Source organism: Catharus ustulatus, chromosome 16 (assembly GCF_009819885.2).
Source record: "Catharus ustulatus isolate bCatUst1 chromosome 16, bCatUst1.pri.v2, whole genome shotgun sequence".
Classification (NCBI taxonomy): Eukaryota; Metazoa; Chordata; class Aves; order Passeriformes; family Turdidae; genus Catharus; species Catharus ustulatus.
In genome coordinates this window covers 12,367,959-12,389,983 of record NC_046236.1, presented here as the reverse complement: position 1 = coordinate 12,389,983, position 22,025 = coordinate 12,367,959, and the positions used below count along the sequence as shown (strand labels likewise).

General features: G+C 52.0%; 1 protein-coding gene across 1 annotated transcript; it reads right to left on the bottom strand.

Moving 5' to 3' along the window:
- Window positions 1-3,852: 3,852 nt before the first annotated feature.
- AMZ1 (archaelysin family metallopeptidase 1) lies at window positions 3,853-21,622 on the bottom strand. The gene is made up of 7 exons (XM_033074363.1): window positions 21,575-21,622; window positions 11,788-12,105; window positions 11,005-11,172; window positions 10,016-10,144; window positions 9,566-9,729; window positions 7,965-8,141; window positions 3,853-4,540 (listed from the first exon to the last, which is right to left on the bottom strand). The coding sequence occupies exons 2-7, from the start codon at window positions 12,089-12,091 to the stop codon at window positions 3,971-3,973; spliced, it is 1,512 nt and encodes a 503-aa protein (XP_032930254.1). The 5' UTR covers window positions 12,092-12,105; window positions 21,575-21,622; the 3' UTR covers window positions 3,853-3,970.
- Between the last annotated feature and the right edge of the window lie 403 nt (window positions 21,623-22,025).

Below are 22,025 nucleotides of genomic sequence, written 5' to 3'. Positions count from 1 at the left end.
GCTCAGTGCCAGTGAGTGCTTGTGCCCCAGGGAGAGCCTAAACTCCATATATTAGCTTGGAATTACCTTCCCAGGAGCAGCACAACTCCCTGTTCAGAGCCAGAGTATCTCTCCTGCAATTTCAGTAATCCTACACTGAAGATAAAAGGGAGAACATGTCTGTTTCCCCAGGGAGAGGCTGCTCTAAAATGCAAAGTATAGCTTGTATTTTTGCTCAAGTGTATAAGGTGTAAGGTTTGGGTGGTTATAGTAATATTAAAGTATTTGTTAGAACACTTTGAGGGGAGAAATTAAATAAATCCTTGTGGTTTCTAGCTCAAGCCTGGTATCTCATTATCCTTACAGACCTGGAGGAAGTTTACTCAGTTACTAATCCCAAATTTCTTGCCACTCTTCCCAAGGCTGACTGGCAACTTGGGAAGCTCTGCGGTGTTAGGGCAGGAAGAGTTAATTAGGACGAGTGTTAAGGGATTTTTACCAAGAGTAGCTTTCCCTTAAATCCTCAATTTTGCACAGCAGAAGCAGACCTCAGTGAGAAGTACCATTTTTAGGGCAGAGAGGTCACAGCCACTGTTAAATCACCAAGTGCTGGATCATGCTAATGAAATGTCTGTGGAAGGTGCTGCTTTTTCCTCTCCCACCCTTGCAAGCTGTTGTAGGCAATTGCACCCCTAATTAGCAAAGAGCATGGAATTTTTTTGTTGTGTTGGGTTTTTTTTTTCCTTCTGGGCAGTTGCTTTGTCTCCCTTTCCCTTCAGCTACAGCAAGTCCCTGTTTTCAGAGTAGGAGTGGAATGTTCTGCCTGTTTATTCTTGGGAGAAGATATTTGTCTTTAAGAGCTCGTAAAGCTATTAAAAGACTGTTTTTTACTATGTTCAGGATTAGACTTTAGAAGTTGCTTCAAAACAAGTGTCCTTGAGCTTAGGGCAGAAGGGATGTGGCCGAGCCGCTTTGGTGGTGCAGGGTCAGGGTGGTGTGGTTTGGGAGATGCTCTGAGCCAGAGGAGTCTAACATGGATCTGGGTTGTGCTTTAAGGTTTGTTACATGGAAAGCAGCAGCAGCTGCAGGAAGGAGGTGCTGGTTCTGCTGGGAGATCTCCTGAAGGTGGGTTATGTGCAGGATTCATGGTCTGCCTGTCAGCACAGGCAGAGGAGCACAAGCAGTGCCTTCCAGGGCAGCCAGCCAGAGCCCTGGGCATGCCTGGGGAGCCTGGGGCAGGCTGCTGGACTGTGTCCCTCTGGGACCTGCTGTCCCTTCCCATCTGAGTGCCCTGTTCCTTCCCCTGCCATCTTCTGCCAAGAGCTTTCCAGGCTGTGGCTGAGGTGCTGCACAGGGAGCACCCAGGTCTCCTGCCCACTGCCTGCCACACACAGGAACTGTTCCTGGGCTTCTGTAACCAGCCCCAACCTTGGCTGCTGCATTGCAAGTGACTTCTGTGGGTTGTATTTATATACAGAGCACCCTACTCCTTGCTGAGGGTTGATCCACAGCTTGACCTTCTAAAGTGACTCCTAATTATCTCATCTGTATTTCTGTTTCACAGCTTTCTCAGCAGCTTATTAATGCCAAGTCATGTTCCCACTCCTTTCCAAGTAGCAGGCTCTCCCTTGGAACCTGCTGCTTAAAATGCAGGAATCTTATTTAGGGGCTTACCTTCAATTTGGCCTACTGCTTATTCCTGTGTCAGCTGTTTTGTGCTCCCCTGCAGCTCTGGTACATGCAGAGGAGTAGGAACTGTGCCTTTGTGCTTTACTTCTGGTTATAACCTTCATTTTCAGTGTAACCTTGGCCAGTGCTTTTGTTCCTCTGTGACCCAGGCTGCCTCCAGTCCTTTCACTGTGAGCAAAGTGCTGCTCCCAGACCCTGTGCTTAACCTGCTGCTGCAGCACTGGAAACCTTGGGTGTGAAGAGCCCCTCCACAGGAATGTTTCAGCAGAGCAAACCCTGCAGTGGAATATTGCAGGGATCCTCCAGCTGCTGAAGGACTTCCAAGTGTTTTCAGCCACTTTCTGCCTCTCACCACAAAGCTGCCTCTTGCCTGTGGGCACTGCTGAGCTGCCCAGGTGAAGCTCTGAGTTGCCATCTCATTTGTGTCTTACCTGGAGCACTTGTGGACAAGCTGAGCAGGTAAGTGGTGGTGCTGGCAGGGATGGTGTCAAAAATACCCATCTGCAGTCACAAGAGCTCTTCAGCAGCAATTCTGCTCTCACAGCAGCACTAAGGTAAGACAAGAGCCACAAGGAGTCTCATCTGTGACTTCTGCCAGCCCTTCTGTGCCACCCCACTCCTCTGTTGGCTTTGGAATTTTATGATGGGAAGCTGCCTCTGTTCCCTTAGGCAGGATTGTCATCCTGAGCCTCTTTCTGGAAAGTTTTTGAAGTTCAGCTAATAACTCAGTACGGAATCAAGGCAGAGCAAACAAGGCTGAACAGAGAGTAATCTCTTGCTTAAAATAGCAAATGAGTTCGGGGCAGAACTGGGGTTGGTAATTCAAGCAGGGTTTGTTTGGAAGGTTTCTGCTGCTGGCAAGAATGTCTTGGATGAGGAGCCACCTTTGTGGCTGCCAGGAGAGGGCGGCAGCAGCGGCTCTGCAGCCTGGAAAATGTTTCCAGGAATTGCCGTCATCAGTCCCGGAGCCAAACTCCCTTTCTCTCCCGGTATGAATCATGCGGATGTGAAATGCTTGTGTTTCCGGAATCCAGCTGAATTTACTGCAAGACCCTCTTTGCTACTCACCTGCGTGTGTAAATCTCCGGCGTTTTTCCAGTGTCCTCCCGTTATCCCCTTGCCTCCTGCTCCAGAATCGCTCTGATGGGGTGGAGGCTCAAAGGGCACAAGTGCTCCGGAAAGCCAAAGCTGTTGTCTCCTCGCAGGGAAACATCCTCTCCCTTCTCCCAGCTGCACTGCATCTGATCCTACCTGCTGGTGTTTTTAGGCAGCGATCTGGAGCTCAGCCGTGAGCTGTGGGAGTGTTATCAGTGCTCAGGGGATGGAGAGGGGTCAGGTCAGCCTTGCCTGGCAGGAGCAAAGAGCCCAGCGGCCTCTCGAGCTCTGGCTATAAATAGCCGGGAGCAGCAGAGAGGAACAGCATGCCCTGGCCATGGGAAGGGAGGCTCTGCTGCTCCCAGTGCCAGCACGGCTCAGTGTCCTGCTCAGTGGGTGCCTTATGGAGCAGGGAGGAGGGAAGGGCAAGGGTGGTGAATTCCTAAGGCAGAAAGAGGAATGCATGTCTGGTTCCCCCTTTAACATTAATAATCAATGAATCTGTGAATGTTTCCAAAAGTTTCCTCTCCTGTGCCAATCTATAGAGGGTGTGAGTTGTTCCAGCTCACGCTCCAAGCCTTGCTTTGTTTGAACTGCAGCTCTGGAGATCCTCTTGAGAGTCTGCCAAGAGACAATTGTCAGACTAACACTGCTCTTTGGGGCAGCCGAGCTGCCAGGGATCTTCCTCCTTTACTCTGTGCCCATCTCCTCCATCTGTGAGAGTCCATCAGCCTGGATTGTGCTCAGAACAGCCTCCAGCTGATGGGGCAGTGAGCAGAGCACTCTGTGAGGAGGAGAGGAGAGGGAGAAATCTCATCTGTGCCTGGGACTGAGGTGCTAAGCTGGGAAGAGCTCTCTGTGTGGGGGAGCTGCCCTGGTTTCATTTGCATCTGTTTGTTCAGATGGCCCAAGCTCCTGTGTGAGCATGTTAAGTCTTTATTGGGAACCTGGCTGACCTCTTCCTGACCAACTTCAGACCAAGAAAATAAAAGCATCTACATGGGACTTGAGGTGGATGTGTAGTGCTGGTGTCATTTAGACCAGCACAGGGAAAACTCTTAGAGAAGAACTAATCACATCCAAACCGTGTTAACAATCTCAGAAAACAAAACACCTTTTATTCCTGGGGGAGTTGCTGTTTCTCTGAGACAGCAATGGCTTGGGGTGAGGAAGGCTGGAAGCAAAGCTGGCCCAAGGCAGCCCCAGCCTAATTGTCCTCCCACCGCCAGTGATGAGGGGATGATTCCCCTTTGGACAGTTTTCTGGAGCTCAGCTTCCTCCTCAAGGAGGAAAATTTGTCTCCAAGAACTTTGCGTAGCCCGGTGCTGTCCCTAGCAAAGGGCAGGTCCTTCCTCATGGCAGGCAGCTGGCCTGTAAACATTTCCCACTTAGCCAGGGCATCCACAGTCTTGTCCACTTGCGCCAGCTCCTCCTCAGAGACGTTCCTCTCCAGGGCAGCAATGCACATCTCCAGCCACAGCTCGTAATCCTTGATGGTGTCCGTGGCCTTGCTGGGTGCAGGGGGCCGGGGCTGGCCTGGAGCCTCGGGCAGGGAGCTGGGCTGCTCGTCCTGCTCCAGCTCAGGCCCCAGGGACAGGCCCTGGCTGCAGGTGTCGGGGGTCAGCGGCTCCGACAGGGACGTCACGGCCTCGGAGTCGTTCTCGCAGCACATCCCGGAGTCGGAGCTGAACGGGGGGGTGTCCTCTGAGGCTGACAGCTCTGCTGGCTCCTGCCTCGGCCACGTGGACAGCACGGTCTGTGTCCAAGCATAGAGCTTCTGTGGTGAGAGGAGAAAGGTTTTGTTGTGGAGGATGAGAGACACCAGCTACACATTTCCCAGTGTTTGCCAGGTAAACTTATTTATCTTGGGTGGCTGCCATGGTCCTCTCTGCCAAACAATGGGTTCAGACAACTCCTGGTGACCCTACAAAGCAGGAGCTTTCTCTTGTTCCATTTTCTTGGACTGTGGCAGAGCTGCCTCCAGTCAGATGTGGACTTTATCTGCCCTGTTATGCAAGGTGGTAGGAGAAAACTGCACCAGATCACTCCCTGTTGTGTGAATGTGGTATCCAGGAGAGGCAAACCAATGTCTCTCCAGAGCAAACTGTCATTATAAAAACTCCTGAGATAGTGGTGAAGAATTGTGTTTCATCATGTTAATGCCTGTGGTAACATGCATTTTATTCTCAAGCATAGCTCTTCCTCTACTGAGCTGAAATGAGCAAGTGGGAAGGCTGGCTCTAGGAAAGAATTAATGAAAGGAAAATGTCTGAGACAATTTCCTTTTTAAATATTAACTGCCACAATGAAGCATATAGCAGGTTGCTCCTGGCACATTTGTTCCTTTTGCTTTAGGGAAGGAACCACAGTGCTCCAGTCATCCCTGGGTAAAAGGTGATCTCATCTGCCTGGTTTCCAGTGTTGGGGGTTTTTTGTGTGTGTTTTTCAGTGTTTCACACTCCTGTGGCCTACTTCTTCACATTTACCTTCTCCCAGTGATCCATTTGCAAAGCCCCCAGTTGCTCAGCAGGGACAGGATCAGCCTGGGCTGTCCCCATGGTGTGCCAGAGCTGGATCTGTCCCTGCTCAGCTCAGGGGGAGCTGCAGTGTTTGAGGAGCAGGCAGGAGATTCCCAGCCCTGTGGCTCTCACAGCCCCCCACTGTTCCCTCCCCCTTCCCTCCTCTATTGCTCTCTCTTCAGGCAAGTGACAGAAAGGATAAAGACCTCAAATTGAGTGGGTGGGAGAAATCAGCCCTGCTTCTCATTTCAGTCTGAGCATGGAGCCTGGGGGAAGAATTTCGTACAGGAATAAAATGGACTCTTTCAGCTTGGCTAATCCACCCTGCCCCCTCCCTCTGGGACAAGAAAAATTCTAAAGGGACAACTTTTCGTCCCACCTCCAGTGGCCCTCCCTCCCTCTGGGTTTATCCAACAAAGGCAGTGCCAGAAGCTGCAGTGGGAGCTGGGCTAGTGAAGGGGACAGCAAAGCTACTGCAAAGCTGCAAGCAGCCCATGACTTTGTAATGGCTCTAAATTCTCAAGAATAGTAAATCTGGGAAGGAATCCCAATTGCTACTTAGTCCAATTCCCAAGAAGAAAAATGGCTGTGAGGATCAGGATTTTTCCAGCAGTACATTTGGGTTATTCAAGGCAAAGAAAAGGGATGATGGATCCCTCAGGATCACTACCTGAATTCCCAGAACCTCTTCAGTTTCCCTCATCCTTTGGGTGGCTTATTCATTTGAACTTTGGGTGGGTTTGAAAGGCTGCAGCCTCTTATGTTCTCCTGTTTAACCAGGAAGGAATGAGCTCTGTGTGGGTTTTGTTTACCTGCAGGCAAGAACAGCTGAAGTGGATGTCCTTCCCAAGGATGTCACTAAGACCTGCTGTCTGTGTGTGTGTGGCCACTGCAAACTCATCCAGCCACCACATGAGGACAGCCTGGGATGCTGCACAAGCAGCAGGTGGAAATGTGGAAATGTTGATTGTGGTGGGGAAACACCAGGACAATTAACTTGCTTCCAGTTTTCAAGATGACTCATGCTGGAATAAGCAGCTGGAATATAAAATGGAGTGGGGTGCTGAGGGGCTCTTTCTGCTGTGCAAGGACTGGTTTCCTGCCCCATGTGCTCCTCTGCCCCAAACCATGTCTCAGCTGCAGATCTGAGCAGTGTTACCTGCTGCTGCTGAGGCACAGCTTGGTTCTGGCATTTCCTGTGGTTATTATGAGTGTCTGAAGCTGTTTTGTGGCAGGTGGGGATCTGTGATAGTTTTCCAAGAGGAAATGTGACTTCAGACTTACACTTAACATGCTTGGCAAGTTAACTTTGCTCTCTGTTATTGTCTCAGTGCTTTCTGCTCTCTTCTGTCAGGTTCCTTAACTATTTAATTCATCTCTGGCATTTATGTCTCCTCTCAACATTATGGCAAAGCCTCTTACAGAGATTATCACAGCTCTCTTGCACCAGCTTGTACTGTATCTAGTTGAGCTTTGCCTTCTCGAGGAAGCAGATGTGACATTTGGCAAGTGCACCATTCCTTCAGGTTTGTGTTCCCTGTCAGCAGAGGATGCTGAGCCAATTACAGTATTTGCTGCAGGTGCAAAGGCAAAAATGTTTCTAGAAAAGATTAATGCAGTTGGCAGTTATCTTCTAGAAAGCACTGGCTGGATGCTGACAGGCTGGGTGTTTAAATAAAGCAGAATTTATTCTTCTGGTGGTCTGGGCAATTTAGACACCTTTCAGACAGAACTAGGAACCAAACAGCCACAGAGTCAGAGAAGGGTCTGGCAGCACCACAGATAAGTAGGAAAACCATAAAAAATGTGTGTTTCCCCACACGCTTTGCCATGCTTCTGTGTATCTGATTCCACACTGAATGAAACTAGAGGCATCTCCTTTCTCATTCTGCTCGTATCTTGTTACAAATACAACCCACAGACTTTAAAATAGGCAACTGTGGAAAATCCTGCCTCTGATTGTGATATGTGTCAGACAGGAATCACAACCAGGGAGAAGATGGGTGCAGAGTGAGAACATTATTTCTATTCCACCAACCATTTGCCTGCTGAATCCTGCTTTTTAGACAGCAGAGGTAGAAAACCCTTTCAAGAGCTAAGGGTGTGTTAACACTGTTCCAAATCTGTCCAAATGTGGTGTCAGCAGTGTTATGGATGGGAGAGAGGAGACAAAAGAAGAGTCTGGGACTCTCCACGTATTTGGGGCAATAATTTGGGTTCCTTTCTCATAAATTTGGACAGAGGAACTGCAGCAAAGTACACACATAATGTTTCCTCCCTGTTCCCAGCAGCCCCATAGAGGCAAAAATCCAGCGTGGCACAGGAAAGGGTGTGGGAATCCCTGCACTCACTGCTGCTCCTGCTTGCACTGTGCCTGCCCTCCCCACCTCGTTTTTGGGAGTAGGAAAGTGTGGTTGGGCTGTGGCAGTGTCCCTTGGGAAGAGCCAAAAGCCCTGGAGCTTGTGCAAAGTGCTTTGTTGGTCAGAGCCTGTGTAGAACACCTCTGTGTTCAGGTGTGAGCTGCTGCTCTCAGCACCTTGCACTGAGAGCTCCTGAAATCTGAAGTCTCCTGAAATCTCCTGCACTCTCCTGGCTTTGGCATGCTGCTGCAGCACCTTCAGTGCTGGGCTTTGGGCTGCCCTGCCCTGCCCTGCCCTGCTCCAGGAGGGGACTGGGGCTCACCCTGTAGCGCTCGATGAGTTTGAAGCCCACGACGTGCTGCAGCTTCCTCAGGCAGATGGGGCAGGGCTCCAGGGGCCTCAGCAGGGCCTCATCCAGGCTCAGGGCTCCCTGCATGATGCACTGCAGCCAGCGACACGTCCCCAGCCCCATCAGGTGGCAGATCTCGTGGCAGGTCACCTGTCAGGGAAGCAGAGATCACAGCAGTGTGTGGTCATTCCTGTTTCTGCTGCTCCCTCCTCTTCCTCCTCTGCTGTTTCACCTTCCCTGCTGCCTGGCAGTCTGACCCAACTCTTTTGCTATGGCACTCCTCCAGCCCAGGCTTTCCAAGGTGATAGGAGAGCCTGGCTGCCTCCTCCCAGCTCCCTGTTTGTGTTGTGGAGAAGGAGGGCTGGGTGTGGGTGAAGCAGATGGGGAAAGCCCTGTGAGCAGTGTGTTTGGAGCTGTGGGGCAGTGCTGCTGCTGCTCTTCCCCAAGGACAGTGTGGTCTTTGGAGATTTTGTTGTTTTAAGAGTTTTTTCCAAGGAGGAAAACCAGTCCCAGTGGGGCCTGAAAAGAGCAACACAGCCTGTGTGAGAAATGTGCAAGAAGCTGTTGGCAATAACAGATCTGGGTCCTTCCAGAACAGACTCCATTAGCTTTTGTGCCAAAGCAAAAAACTGAGATGGAGTCAGCTGGCCAAGCATGACTGCCTTGGGAATTGGCAACTGTGGAAAGGCTGAGGATGGAGGATTCCTCTCCTCCTCCCATTCCCACTTAATATCATTTGAAATTATTACAGGAAGAGACCTCAAACTAGAAAGTCCTGAGCAAATAGCAGGGGAGCAAAGGGACATGGCTTTGAAGGTGCTGGTGTGACTGCTCTATGTGGGCCAGCTGTGGGAGGAACACTGGAAGCAGAGCTGGCAGATGTTGGGGTGAGGGAGGACAGCACTAGTGAAGGGGATGTGTTGGAGGTGAGGATGGTTTAAGGGCATTCTGCATGTAAACAGAAGTGCAAACTCAGCTGAGGTATTGCTCTCATCCATCCATGTAACAGGTCTGGCACAGGGACCCCTCCCATCACAGATGCCAGTGTCTGAAGAGGACAGTGACCCTTTAGCCATCCATTAGTTACACACACCTGCACCAGATAGTCTGATTAACCTCTAAATACTGTATCAGCCCTGCTGGGCCTGACAAGAAAAATATTCAGGATTACCCAAGCAGGAGGCTGGGAGCTGGGCAGGGTTGTTTCAGTGCCTTTCCATGACACAGCCTAGTTTAGTGGAAGGTGTCCCTGCCCATGATGGGGGTTTGGGACAAGATAATCTTTAAGGTTCCTTCCAACCCAAACCATTCTGTGATTCTGAGGCAAGTCCTGTAGCCTCCCTATATCTGATGTTATTTGCTCCAGTGGTGAGGGGAGCAGGAGTTGTCCATGCAGTGCACTAAAATGCAAGCTCTTTATGGCTGAATTCAGTGTGGACTTAGCTGTGATTGCCTGTGCTTCTGGGAGCAGTCTCACAGCTGCTTCACTGGGCTGAGGCATGGATTGTGCCCTGGCCTGAAATATTTAACCGTCACAGGAAGAAACAGAGGGTGCAGGAGGTTGCTGGTCCTACCTTACAGCACTGGACCATCTCCTGGGCACTGAACTGCAAGGTCCGGTCTCTGCCCTCCTTGCTGACTTCACACAGCTCTTCCTTCTGCCTGGCTGGGTTCAAGGTGCTACAGCCAGCCTGGGGGAAATCCCCAGAAAACCTGGCAAAGCTGCAGACTCCCACTTCTGTGAAGAGAGTACAAATTAGGCATCTCCTCTTTTACAACTGTCTCTCACCTTAGGCAGCATGAAAACACAGCTGTGAGAGCACAGTCCAGCTGAGCAGAAGGTTTGCATCACCTCAGTTACCTCTGGATCAGGAGCCCTGATCCCCCTGATCTCACATTGGGAAAACCTAATTCCTCTTACCAGGGAATAGCAGGTTAAGGATAAGATTTGGCTGTTCCAGTCTCACAGGGAAGGGCTTTTTATTCATGCACTGTGCTAGATCACCATGGGACACCAATCCCACCTTGTCCTGGCAGGAATTTGCTGAATGTGAAGCTCCAGGTCTCACAAGGGTAAAGGTCCAGCAAGGTAAGTCCAAGAACACACAGGGCATCCATGGGCTTGTTGTTCTTCAGGAAATTCAGGATCCCATCTGGACAAATACAAGAGAGATGTTCATTTAAATGAAGAATCCCTGGAAGGCACAGAGTCAGAATTTCTGCTGCTGAGGGGGAGGAGGATGTAATCCAAGCCCACAGGCAGGCACAGCTGCTGGATTCATCATCTCAGGTGGAGAACCATGGCTTGTAGCCCATCCCTGAAATCAGAGAAGACTTGACTTTGGAAGTGGTGCTGAGCAGAGTTCAAGCAAAGCAGATACTGATGAATTCAGTACTAACCCATGGAAATGAGCACCTGGGAGCAGAATTTCCCTACAGGCATTTCAGAACTGAGCTGGAGCAGCCCCAGGGCTGCAGTGCTGGGTCTGTGCTGAGCTTGTGCTGCCCATGGTACCTGCAAACATCTCATTCCAGGTGGATGTTTGTGCAGTGTGAGTTTGGCAGCTGGCAAGCCCAGTCCCCTGGGGAACTGTGTGACACTTGAACCCTAATTTCCTATCATGAAAGGCTTGTTCTCCCCCTGCACCACCCAGGCCAATAATTTACTTTGGCTCTGGACAGGGGATGGGAGAACTCAGACTGCTCCAAATCAACAGAGCCTTCCTGCAGAGCTGATCCCATCAATTTGCAGAGCTGGACCTAAACATAATAGCTCTGAAAAATACAAACAGCAGAGGAAAATATGATGAAAGTCACTTTGTTTTTTATTCCTGTTTCCAGCCTCAAAGCTCCGGGCTTTCCATGGGAACAGGATTTCTGCCTTTTCACTCCCTTCCTCACCCCCTCCCAGCTCAGGCAATGAAGGGCTGTGTCAGGCATTTCCTAAGGGAGAACTGGTGCCCCTGTGCCAGGCTGGTGCCTGTGGGCTCCCTGCTGGCAGCTCCTCCCTCACCTGCGTGGAGCTGCACCCTGTCCGAGTCCCGGCTGTGGCGGAAGCAGCAGTGGATGGAGGACACGGGGATGGAGGGAAGGCACTTCACACGCAGACCCAGGAAGAAAGACTCCACACAGCTCTGGAGGGAATCCAGCAGAGAGAGCCCAGCAGGCCCTTCGATTAAATCTGAGGAGAGAAGCTCTGTTACCATCCCTTAGAGCCAGGGTGAACATTAGGGTCTGAAGGGGTTTTGTGTCACTGGCCACAGCAACTGGGGAGGGGGCAGGCTGGTTCATTCTGGAGTTAGCTGCTTGCTCTGGGATGTGGTGGACACCTCTGGATGGTTATGGAAATAGAGGAGAAGAGAGGGTTTTCTTTCTGAGAGTTTGCTCAAGGCATTAGTAAGCTCTCATTAGCAGAGCAGATGTGCTGGAAGGTTGTCTCCTGTTTAAGTTGTGCAGAATGATTAACGTGGGAATGGGTGGCTGTGTTTAATGAAGCATCAGAGATAGACCTCCAGAAATGCTGGTTTTTCCAGCACTGTTTCATACTTTGATATACATATATGCATAAATTCATAGCAAGCCTCACCCAGGGGCACACATAACCATTTATATGGCAGATCTACCACATGGCTTGTGACTCCAGGCTGGGGGCATGTCAGAGCCTTGCCTGTTACTCTTGTCTTTGCCATGGCCATTGAATTTGCAGGTGAGTGCTTAGAGAAGGGTATCAGCATCCCTCAACAGCACCCACCGCCCTCCTGTCTCTCCAGGCAGCCCAGTGAACATCCCCCATTACCTATAGGCTGCAGGTAAATGTGCTTTCGACAGAAGTTCTGCTTCCTCCTCAGCATGGCGTGGTAGAAGGTCTCGAAGTCCTCGGGGGCATCGGGGTGGCTGAGCAGCCAGTCGAAGGCCGTGCGGATGAGCAGCGTGCAGAACAGCGTGCGCTGGGGGTTGTAGGCCTCGGACAGGAACAGCTTCTCCGCCCTGGAGAAGGCCTTGGCGTAGAGCTCCTGCAGGGCCGGGTCTGTGGAGATGAGCGCGTCCTTCAGAGCGCGGGGCCCGAAGCTGAACTCCTGCGCCGGCTTGCACTGCAGCATGGCGGGGCTCCGGCCTGCAGGGGACAGGGCCATCAGCACCCACTGCAGAGTGACACAGCCATCAGCACCCACTGCAGGGGGACACGGCCATCAGCACCCACTGCAGAGTGACACAGCCATCAGCACCCACTGCACAGGGGACACGGCCATCAGCACCCACTGCAAGGGGGACACGGCCATCAGCACCCACTGCAGAGGGGACAGGGCCATCAGCACCCACTGCAGGGGGGACACAGCCATCAGCACCCACTGCAGAGGGGACACGGCCATCAGCACCCACTGCAGGGGGGACACGGCCATCAGCACCCACTGCAGAGGGGACAGGGCCATCAGCACCCACTGCAAGGGGGACACGGCCATCAGCACCCACTGCAGGGGGACACGGCCATCAGCACCCACTGCAGGGGGGACACGGCCATCAGCACCCACTGCAGAGTGACACAGCCATCAGCACCCACTGCAGAGTGACACGGCCATCAGCACCCACTGCAGAGGGGACAGGGCCATCAGCACCCACTGCAGAGTGACACAGCCATCAGCACCCACTGCAGAGTGACACGGCCATCAGCACCCACTGCAGAGTGACACGGCCATCAGCACCCACTGCAGGGGGGACAGGGCCATCAGCACCCACTGCAGGGGGACACGGCCATCAGCACCCACTGCAGGGGGGACACGGCCATCAGCACCCACTGCAGGGGGGACACGGCCATCAGCACCCACTGCAGGGGGGACACGGCCATCAGCACCCACTGAAGTGGGGACACGGCCATCAGCACCCACTGCAGAGGGGACACGGCCATCAGCACCCACTGCAGAGGGACAGGGCCATCAGCACCCACTGCAGAGTGACACAGCCATCAGCACCCACTGCAGGGGGGACACGGCCATCAGCACCCACTGCAGGGGGGACACGGCCATCAGCACCCACTGCAGGGGGACACGGCCATCAGCACCCACTGCAGGGGGACACGGCCATCAGCACCCACTGCAGGGGGACACAGCCATCAGCACCCACTGCAGAGTGACACGGCCATCAGCACCCATTGCAGAGGGGACACAGCGATCAGCACCCACTGCAGGGGGACAGGGCCATCAGCACCCACTGCAGAGGGGACAGGGCCATCAGCACCCACTGCAGAGTGACACGGCCATCAGCACCCACTGCAGAGTGACACGGCCATCAGCACCCACTGCAGAGTGACACGGCCATCAGCACTCACTGCAGGGGGACACGGCCATCAGCACCCACTGCAGGGGGACAGGGCCATCAGCACCCACTGCAGAGTGACACGGCCATCAGCACCCACTGCAGAGTGACACGGCCATCAGCACCCACTGCAGAGGGGATACAGCCATCAGCACCCACTGCAGAGTGACACGGCCATCAGCACCCACTGCAGAGGGACACGGCCATCAGCACCCACTGCAGAGTGACACAGACATCAGCACCCACTGCAGGGGGGACACAGCCATCAGCACCCACTGCAGGGGGGACACGGCCATCAGCACCCACTGCAGAGGGGACAGGGCCATCAGCACCCACTGCAGAGGGACAGGGCCATCAGCACCCACTGCAGAGTGACACGGCCATCAGCACCCACTGCAGAGGGACATGGCCATCAGCACCCACTGCAGAGTGACACAGCCATCAGCACCCACTGCAGAGTGACACGGCCATCAGCACCCACTGCAGGGGGGACAGGGCCATCAGCACCCACTGCAGAGTGACACGGCCATCAGCACCCACTGCAGAGTGACACGGCCATCAGCACCCACTGCAGGGGGGACACGGCCATCAGCACCCACTGCAGGGGGGACACGGCCATCAGCACCCACTGCAGGGGGGACACGGCCATCAGCACCCACTGCAGAGGGGACAGGGCCATCAGCACCCACTGCAGAGTGACACGGCCATCAGCACCCTCTGCAGAGTGACACAGCCATCAGCACCCATTGCAGAGGGATACACAGCCATCAGCACCCACTGCAGGGGGGACACGGCCATCAGCACCCACTGCAGAGTGACACAGCCATCAGCACCCACTGCAGAGTGACACGGCCATCAGCACCCACTGCAGAGGGGGCACAGCCATCAGCACCCACTGCAGAGTGACACAGCCATCAGCACCCACTGCAGAGTGACACAGCCATCAGCACTCGGCCTCACCAGGCACAGGGAATTGCCTCACGCTTGGCTCTCAGCAGTGTGCACCAATATCCCAGCTGTAGGGTTTGTGGGATGCTATAAACACTGCACACTGGGTGGCTGTAGGGTTTGTGGGGTGCTACAAACACTGTACATGGCTGTAGGGTTTGTGGGGTGCTGCAAGCACTGCACACTGGGTGGCTGTAGGGTTTGTGGGGTGCTATAAACACTGTACATGGCTGTAGGGTTTGTGGGGTGCTGCAAGCACTGCACACTGGGTGGCTGTAGGGTTTGTGGGGTGCTATAAGCACTGCACACTGGGTGGCTGTAGGGTTTGTGGGGTGCTATAAACACTGTACATGGCTGTAGGGTTTGTGGGGTGCTGCAAGCACTGCACACTGTGCTGCCCTGGAGCCCTACACTGTGTGTATGTTTTGGAGTGGCTGTTATGTGTTCTGCACATCCCTAGCAGTGTCACTGGCTCAGGGACCCTGTGCTGGGAGCGGTGCTCAAGAATGCACAGCCCCAAAATGCTGCTGGGTGTCTGGAGTAAGCCAGATGGCTTGACTGGTTTGGAGGTGTTCTGGTGCTCTATCCTGAAGTCCCAATAAGATGGGAAATACCTCTGAGTGTTGTGCAACCGTTTGCACTAGACCTTGAAGGATGTGGAAAGGTGGTGCTCCTATTTGCTTGGGATAAACCACAATCCTTGGAATGAGTCCATGTCAGGAACCAAGAAGTTGATATTGGTCTTTATCTGTTGATCAGAAGCCCAAACTTCTGCCTTACCTGACACCAGTGCAAGCAGCTGTTCTCTGGTGACAATTTCCTCTAACACTTTTTAATCCCAGGGCCTCTGCTGGGTCCCAGTGCTGTTGTCAGCTGCAGGATTTGGGGAGGTTTGCCCAGCAAAGATGGGACTTGCTGTGTGAGGCTCACGTGTGCTGGTGGTGCCTCTCTAGCAGGACACACTCGGGCCCATTGCCAGCATGTCCCTTCATGAACAGCTTCATGTCACACTGTGTTAGCATCAGCAACGCTGGGGATGATGGCAAGTGGTAAATAAAGAGCAAATGAAAGCCTGCAGCACAAAGAAACCAATTTGGAGCATCCTGGAAATATCTTCTCCAGGGTCCTTTCTAAGGCCAGCATTCCCCAAACCTGCACAAGTCAAGCACCTCTTTCCCACTGCAGTTCGTGCACTTGGGGAGGTGCCAGTGCTCACCTTGGGGAGAGGGAAGAAAAAGAGGAAACAAAGCACAGCCCCCATGACGAATCCATGTCTGGGATTTTCCTTTTTGTAAGGAGATCATGCCAAGCAGAACTGGAGCATTTTGGAGCAGTGCTTTGGGCTTTTTGCCTACCACAGGTAAGTGCTCCACCTGCTCACAGCAGAATGAGAAATTCAGGGGATATATGAACAAAAGCCCAGGGTTTCTAGGAATAAATGTTACCTCCTTCTAGGCAAGTTCATAGCAACTTAAAAGGAGCCAGAAAAGCTTTCTGGGTGGGCACCAAATGCATCAGCTGCTGACCATCACTGCTCTAGCAGCAGCATTCAATCAGAAAAAAAGAGAGATGAAATATTTTAAGGAGGAACTGCTTAAGTCTATAGTTTAAGTAGGTCTGCAGCCTAGTTCTGCCAGGTAAGTGGCACTCAGGGACCCCTGAGGACAGCAATATGATTAAGAAAATTCAACATTTAAAAGAAGTAGTACCAACGTGAGCCAAAGCCTCTCCTCAGTTATGCAGAGGTGGTTTGCACTGTAAGAGGAAAGTGGCAGCCTATTAAAATTAACACTGCATTCCTTCTCATCTAACCCTTGGGAAGAGCTGTGTATGTATTGGTAGTCCTTAAAGAACTCATGGAGTGTGATCTTTTTTGTCTCTAAGGGTGTGTAGCTTGGAGAGGGAGTGGATAAGCAGTTTTCTTTCATTTTTGCTAGCTTTGTATTTCACTCACATTGAAGGCTGACAGCAGGTGGCACAGGGGGATCTGAAGTGCTACAAGGGCCCCAATCCAGTGACAGTTTAGAAAAAAATCTGTGATACTTTCTCAGCTCTCCTTACTGCCCAAAATTGTCCAAATTTCTCCAGCTGGTTTTTACAGGGAGCAGCAAGAGTTTGTGTAAGGTTGCTCTGGTCTTGGTGACCTAAATCTCTACACTTCTGACTTCCTTCCAGATTTGGGAGGACAAAGTGAGAGTCTGACCCCAGCAGGTCATCGGGAGTTTTGCCTTGGATTCGGGTGAAGATTGGCATTTTCCTAATGGACAAGATTTCACTTGTTCTGCACAACCCTTAAAACAAGAATCCTTTCCCTGGTGATTGCAGAACTTTCACTGGGAACTCTGAGCACTATTTAACTCCCTGAGGATGTGATGCTGTGAGCTGCTGCCTGCCCAGAGTGCAGGTCAAGAAAGAGACTGCACCTGGTCCAGATTGAGACTGATCATGTTAAAAGAGTTGAATTTAAAAATTTCTGGAAGCATGAGCTGCCCTCATTAACATTTCAGGCAACAACTGGAGTGTTGGTCTGGGGAGGAGGAGCTGGGTAGAAAATGAATGGATTTTTCTCTGCTAAATGGGAAGCAGCAAAGAGTGGATGTATGTGAATGCAAATACAATGAGTGCACAGTCTGGTAGTAAGTGTTCCCCCCAGGGTCTCTCGTGGAATACAGTGTGAGCCCAAAGCTATGGGACATACATTGTTTCCCTAGACTTCCTAAAAGGGGACATTCACCCAGCTCCAGACATTCCCAGCTGTGACCATGGGTGTTTTGTGATGTTCCCCATGCCCAAGGGTGCCCATGACAACTCTTTAATGGTTCAAAAGCTCAGGCACAGGAATGCATTTGCAGGAATTCAGTCTGGAATGACATGTGCCTCCTTCTCCTGGAGGGTCTGGCTTTGCTTCCAACAGAACAGCAGCAATCCATTACACTCTCCAAATCCAAGACAATTACTTCTCTTTAGTAAGTTTTTCTAAAATACTTCATTGGAGAAAATTAATGCTTCAGAAAAATTTTATGGACAAACTAGAATGGTTGAAAAAAGAAGCTCTTTTATCACATTATCCATAGTAGATGTTATTTGTCTTTGTCTAATATATGGATGTGGTGTTTCATTAACTGGAGCAGAGCAACAGGGCTTTATAATTTTTAGCTCTTGTGCTGAGGGTGCCTGCTGTAACTCCCTGAGGCAGTCCCTCAGGAGGGATTGGCTCTTTGGCTTGGATAGTTTCTTTCTCAACTCAGTTTTTAAGATGCCAAGGTGAGGATGAAGAAGAGCTGGAAGCACCAATGCATCCTTCAGCCCTTCAGGTATTTTGGAAGATGCCCTGCCTTTAAAGAAGCTCATTTGGCCCTTGTTCAATGACAAGCTGTAGGACCTGACCAGCAAGTCCTGGGGAGGAAAAAGTAACTCCTTTTGTTTTAAAGGCCAATAATTTGTAGCTGCTCTTAATGCTTTAAGCAAAGTAATAATGTAGAGATCTGCTGCAAGTGGAGACACTCTCCACATCCACTCCTGGGAAAAATCCCATCCTCAATGCACACTTTGTCGTTCCATCTCACAGCATCTCACAATGCTAACATTGCAATTTTTCCTAAACCAGGAGCACCTGTGTTGGACCATAAGAAGTCCATGGAGGTTGGATCTCGTCTGGGAGGTCTTTTCCAACCTCAGTGATTCTGTGATATGAAGGAGCAATGTTCCTGTGTGCAGGTGTTACCTGCTGTGCTCTGGCACCTGCAGGATCCAGGGGCAGGGGAGGAGCTGTGCTGGGAATCTCATCCAGCCCATGGAGACCCTCCTCTTTTTCTCTGTTATTTGCTTATTTCATATCATGCAGAGGAGACACAAAGAACCCAAAGGTTTTGGCACCTGCTCCTTGTCTGCTCCTGGCACCAGCCTTTTCCTGGATTAGTTGTAGGACCCCAGTTGAGAGGTTTCTGTTTGTGGTGCTCCACAAGGCAGGAGCTCCAACACACTCCCTGAGTCTGGCTTTCAGCACCACTCAGAGGTTTCAAATCAGATTGGGCACATTACACAAATCTGTTTACTATGGAATCTGGAAGATTTTATGTTCGTGGTGAGTGTTTTCACAAGAAACGCCCCAAAATCCAGGCTCAACACATGACACTTGAGCAGCCTGTACACTCCCTTTCCCACAGCAACCTGTTAATGTGCTTCATGTGCAATTCAGGTTACTCATAAATAATTCTCTTTGCAAATCAGACACATATAAATTATTCTCTGTAATTGAAAATTACCTATGAATTATTCTGTTTGTAATTCATAGATATGTCATTTATTCTCTAATTTATTGACATTGCTTTCTTGGATAGATATGCCTGGGGCTGACAATAACAGGGTGATTCTCAAAGGCCAAGGAAATACCATACAGTGTGAGTTCACTTGGGATATTCTGACTAGGCAGGGATAATCTTGTGTGCAGAAATTCCATGTACAGATCCAGAAATGGCACAGTGCATTATGGATTTATATAGAATGTTATATAGAATTTGACTCTAAAATTGCAGAGATTGTATTTTTTTAAGCTGATCATTCTAAAGTTATTTATTTTATAAGCCAACTTGTAAGTAATTTCTAGCTCTGCCTCTCCCACAGGCACTGCAGATGCACAGAAGGAGATTCCCTCTGTTCCTCTCTCAACTCTGGTGAAGTATTTGGAGGCAAACTGACTTAACTCAGCCCTTTGGATGTCAGAGGGACATTAGCAGGGTCTCTCAACACTGATTGATTACCTTTGTTAGGTGCTGTACTGTAAACAAGCAGTGATAGTGCAGAAAATTCATCGCCAGTCAACAGAAATGAAAAGCCCAGAGCAAACATAACAAGCGATAACTAATTATCAACACATGCTCCAGTTGCTTAATAGCTCTTTCCCTGAGACTTGCACTCAGTGTCTGCCACTGCTGCTCCAGGATCAGCCTCTCCTTCCCAGTATTGCACCAATGACAGCCTGAAAGCAATTTTCTCAATTTATTTGTTGACATGTATAGAAAGAGATTTTTCTTGACTGAGAAGCTCTGCTCCAAATGAAATTCTCACTGGTCCAGCTCCTTCCTCGAGGAGCTCAACACCAGGCTTTGCCTGCCACTTAGGCTCAGCTCCTGGGGTCACACCAAATCTGTTTGGTCAGGTTCAGACCTGGTTTTGACATGCTCAGCAGTTTTCAGAATCAGTCCCCTCTGCTCACTCTGGACCTTCTCAGGTTCTCTGTTTGCACCTCCATGAGGCTCTGGCATCCTCTGTCCACTTGGCATTAAGTGGCCACAAAGCACTGAGTCAGATCTGTGGTGTTCCAGCCCATAAACTCAGATAAAGCCTTCTGTGTGCCCAAAAATATTTGTGTGTAATGTCTCTAGAATATGTCTGTGCTCAGAAACAGATGGTCTCGAGAAGAGTCATTCCTGGTGCTGTGGAAACCTTCAGGGATTCACACGTGCATTCACCAGGAGGAGAATCTGCTAGTCCTATTGGAGCTGTGATTGATGTGTTACTGCTGCAAGACTCAGTCCTGGAAGTTTGTCCTCCCAGGAATCTGCCTCATTAATTAACTTGGACTGCTGGACAAGTTGGATGGACAGCTCAACAATATGCAAAAAAGGTTTGCAAGGTGAAAGACAAGATTTGTAAAGGTCATTTAATACCTAAGATGGAGGCAGATGCTTCCATTTGCCCTTATTTAAATATTCCTATTTAAGTGTTCTTAAGTGTTTAAGAACACATACACATCCACTTTGCCCTTGATTTTGTTTTATGTTAAAGCTTGCTCTCTCAGTACACTGTGCTTCATTTTAATAAGTACTGAGGACATACATTATTCCTCGTTTCAGCCTTCTCTTCTACAGATTTTATTTATTCTATGCTCATACAAAGCGCTACCCTATTTTTCCGTGCCTGCTATTTGAGGCTCTGTGAGTGTCACACAAACACTCATGAACTTCTCTGTGCTACCCTCCAGAAAGTAAGCTGGCAGCATGTGCCTTTCCCCCTCCTCCCCCTCATCACCCATTTATTCACCATTTTCAGAGTTTTCTCTGTTCATTTTAGTCTGGTTCCCCTGCCTGTGATGCTTCTCCTGTGCACACATGTGACGAAGGGCTGGCTGTGTTCTCCTTACCTGGCTCTGACATGAAATAATCCTCCACAATCCATGTCTGCGTGCTGTGCACTTGCTAACCAGAGAGCCAAAAGCACCGAGCAGCATCTCTCAGAGCCGTACAACAAACGCAGCACTGCAGAGATACCCGAGCTCTAATCACTCACAGCTCCAGGCACTTTGCTCTTCATCATACTTGTCTAGACAGACTAAATGGTCTCTGCGCGACAAGCCCGGTGCTAGCCAGGAAAGCGGCTGCGTTTTCCATACGGATGAACTCCCAGACAGGTACGGCTCAGGGTGGGTATTCCCGGGAGCACGGGCGGTGGAAAAGTGCCTCATCCCGCGGTGGAAAGGGAACGCGGTGCCTCCTCCTCCCAACACACCAAGTGCTTTTTAAGTGGTGCCGCCAGGTCGGGGATGTCTGTGGGCATTTCACAGCCCAGGAGAGGGAAGGGGCTCTAAGCTGTTACTACAGCCAGCATGTCTGGGAGGGACAAGACAGATCCCAAACCCACGATTGATTTCCATGGGGCCGGCTGTACCCTGTCACCAGCCCGCGCTGCCGGCCGGAGGGCTGCTGCGTACGAGGCATGTTCTGGAAGGGCTGCAGAAGCAGGTGCTGCTCCTGGGACACCTGAACACCCCCCGGCCCCGCTGATGTGCAAAAGGGGCTGTTGGTGCTGGTTCCCGGTGCGGGAATCACGCGGGTGGGTGCACAGGGAGGGAACAAGTCCCCCAGCACTTTGGGACGATGCACCAAGCACGAACACCGAGCTCAGGAGCTCAGCCGCCGGCACCGCAAACCCCCGGCAGGGTGCACCGAGAGTGGCCGGGCAGGACCCCTGGAGCCCGTGGGGATGATGCCCGGAGCGCAGTCCCTAATCCCCAGCGGGAGATGCCCCGAGCGCGGTCACCAGCCCCGGGAGGGGGATGCCCTAAAGCGTGACCCGCCGCCACCGGGGGAGGATGCTCCGGGCGCGGCCACCCTGACCCGCGGAGCGGTGCCCGTCACCCCGGGAGATGCGCCGAGTGCGGCCACCCTCACCCGCGGAGCGGTGCCCGTCACCCCGGGGATGATGCCCATCACCCCGGGAGATGCCCCAGCCCACCGGGGCCGCCCTTCCCGCCCGGCCGTGCCCTCCCCCGAGGAGCAGACCCCGCGACCCCCCCGATCTGCCCGGGGGGACAGGACGGGACTCACCGCCCGCCGGGCCGGGACTGCGGAGGCCGGGAGGAGCGGCAGGGCCGGGGCACCCGGCTCGGGCTGGCGAGGCGGAGCGGAGCCCGGCAGCGGCGGCGGCGGCGGCAGGAGGAGCAGCAGGAGGAGGAGGAGGAGGAGGTGGAGGAGGAGGAGGAAGAAAAGGGGGAGCAAAGGGGGGCTCGGCCCCGGCGCCGGGAGCCCGCGGGATTCGCCGAGCGGCCGCCGGAGCCGCCTCCTGCCGGGAGCGGGGCAACCGCCGGGGGGCGCCCGCGGGGAGAGGGGAACACGGGGATGGGGACAGCGATAGGGACAGGGATAGGGATAGGGGGACAGGACACGGTTACAGGGACGGGACAGAGTGGGAGGGTCACGGGGATAGGGACAGGGACAGGGATAGGGATACGGATAGGGATAGAAATGGGGGGTCAGGACACGGGGACAGGGATAGGGA

Bases quoted from the DNA above. Each gene is read 5' to 3' on its own strand.
- AMZ1 (XM_033074363.1), bottom strand. From the start codon at position 12,091: ATGCTGCAGTGCAAGCCGGCGCAGGAGTTCAGCTTCGGGCCCCGCGCT. The intron at 11,173-11,787 runs GTAATGGGGGAT...TTCTCTCCTCAG, and splicing joins CATTTACCTGCAGCCTATAG to ATTTAATCGAAGGGCCTGCT. The intron at 4,541-7,964 runs GTGAGCCCCAGT...CTCTCACCACAG, and splicing joins AACTCATCGAGCGCTACAGG to AAGCTCTATGCTTGGACACA.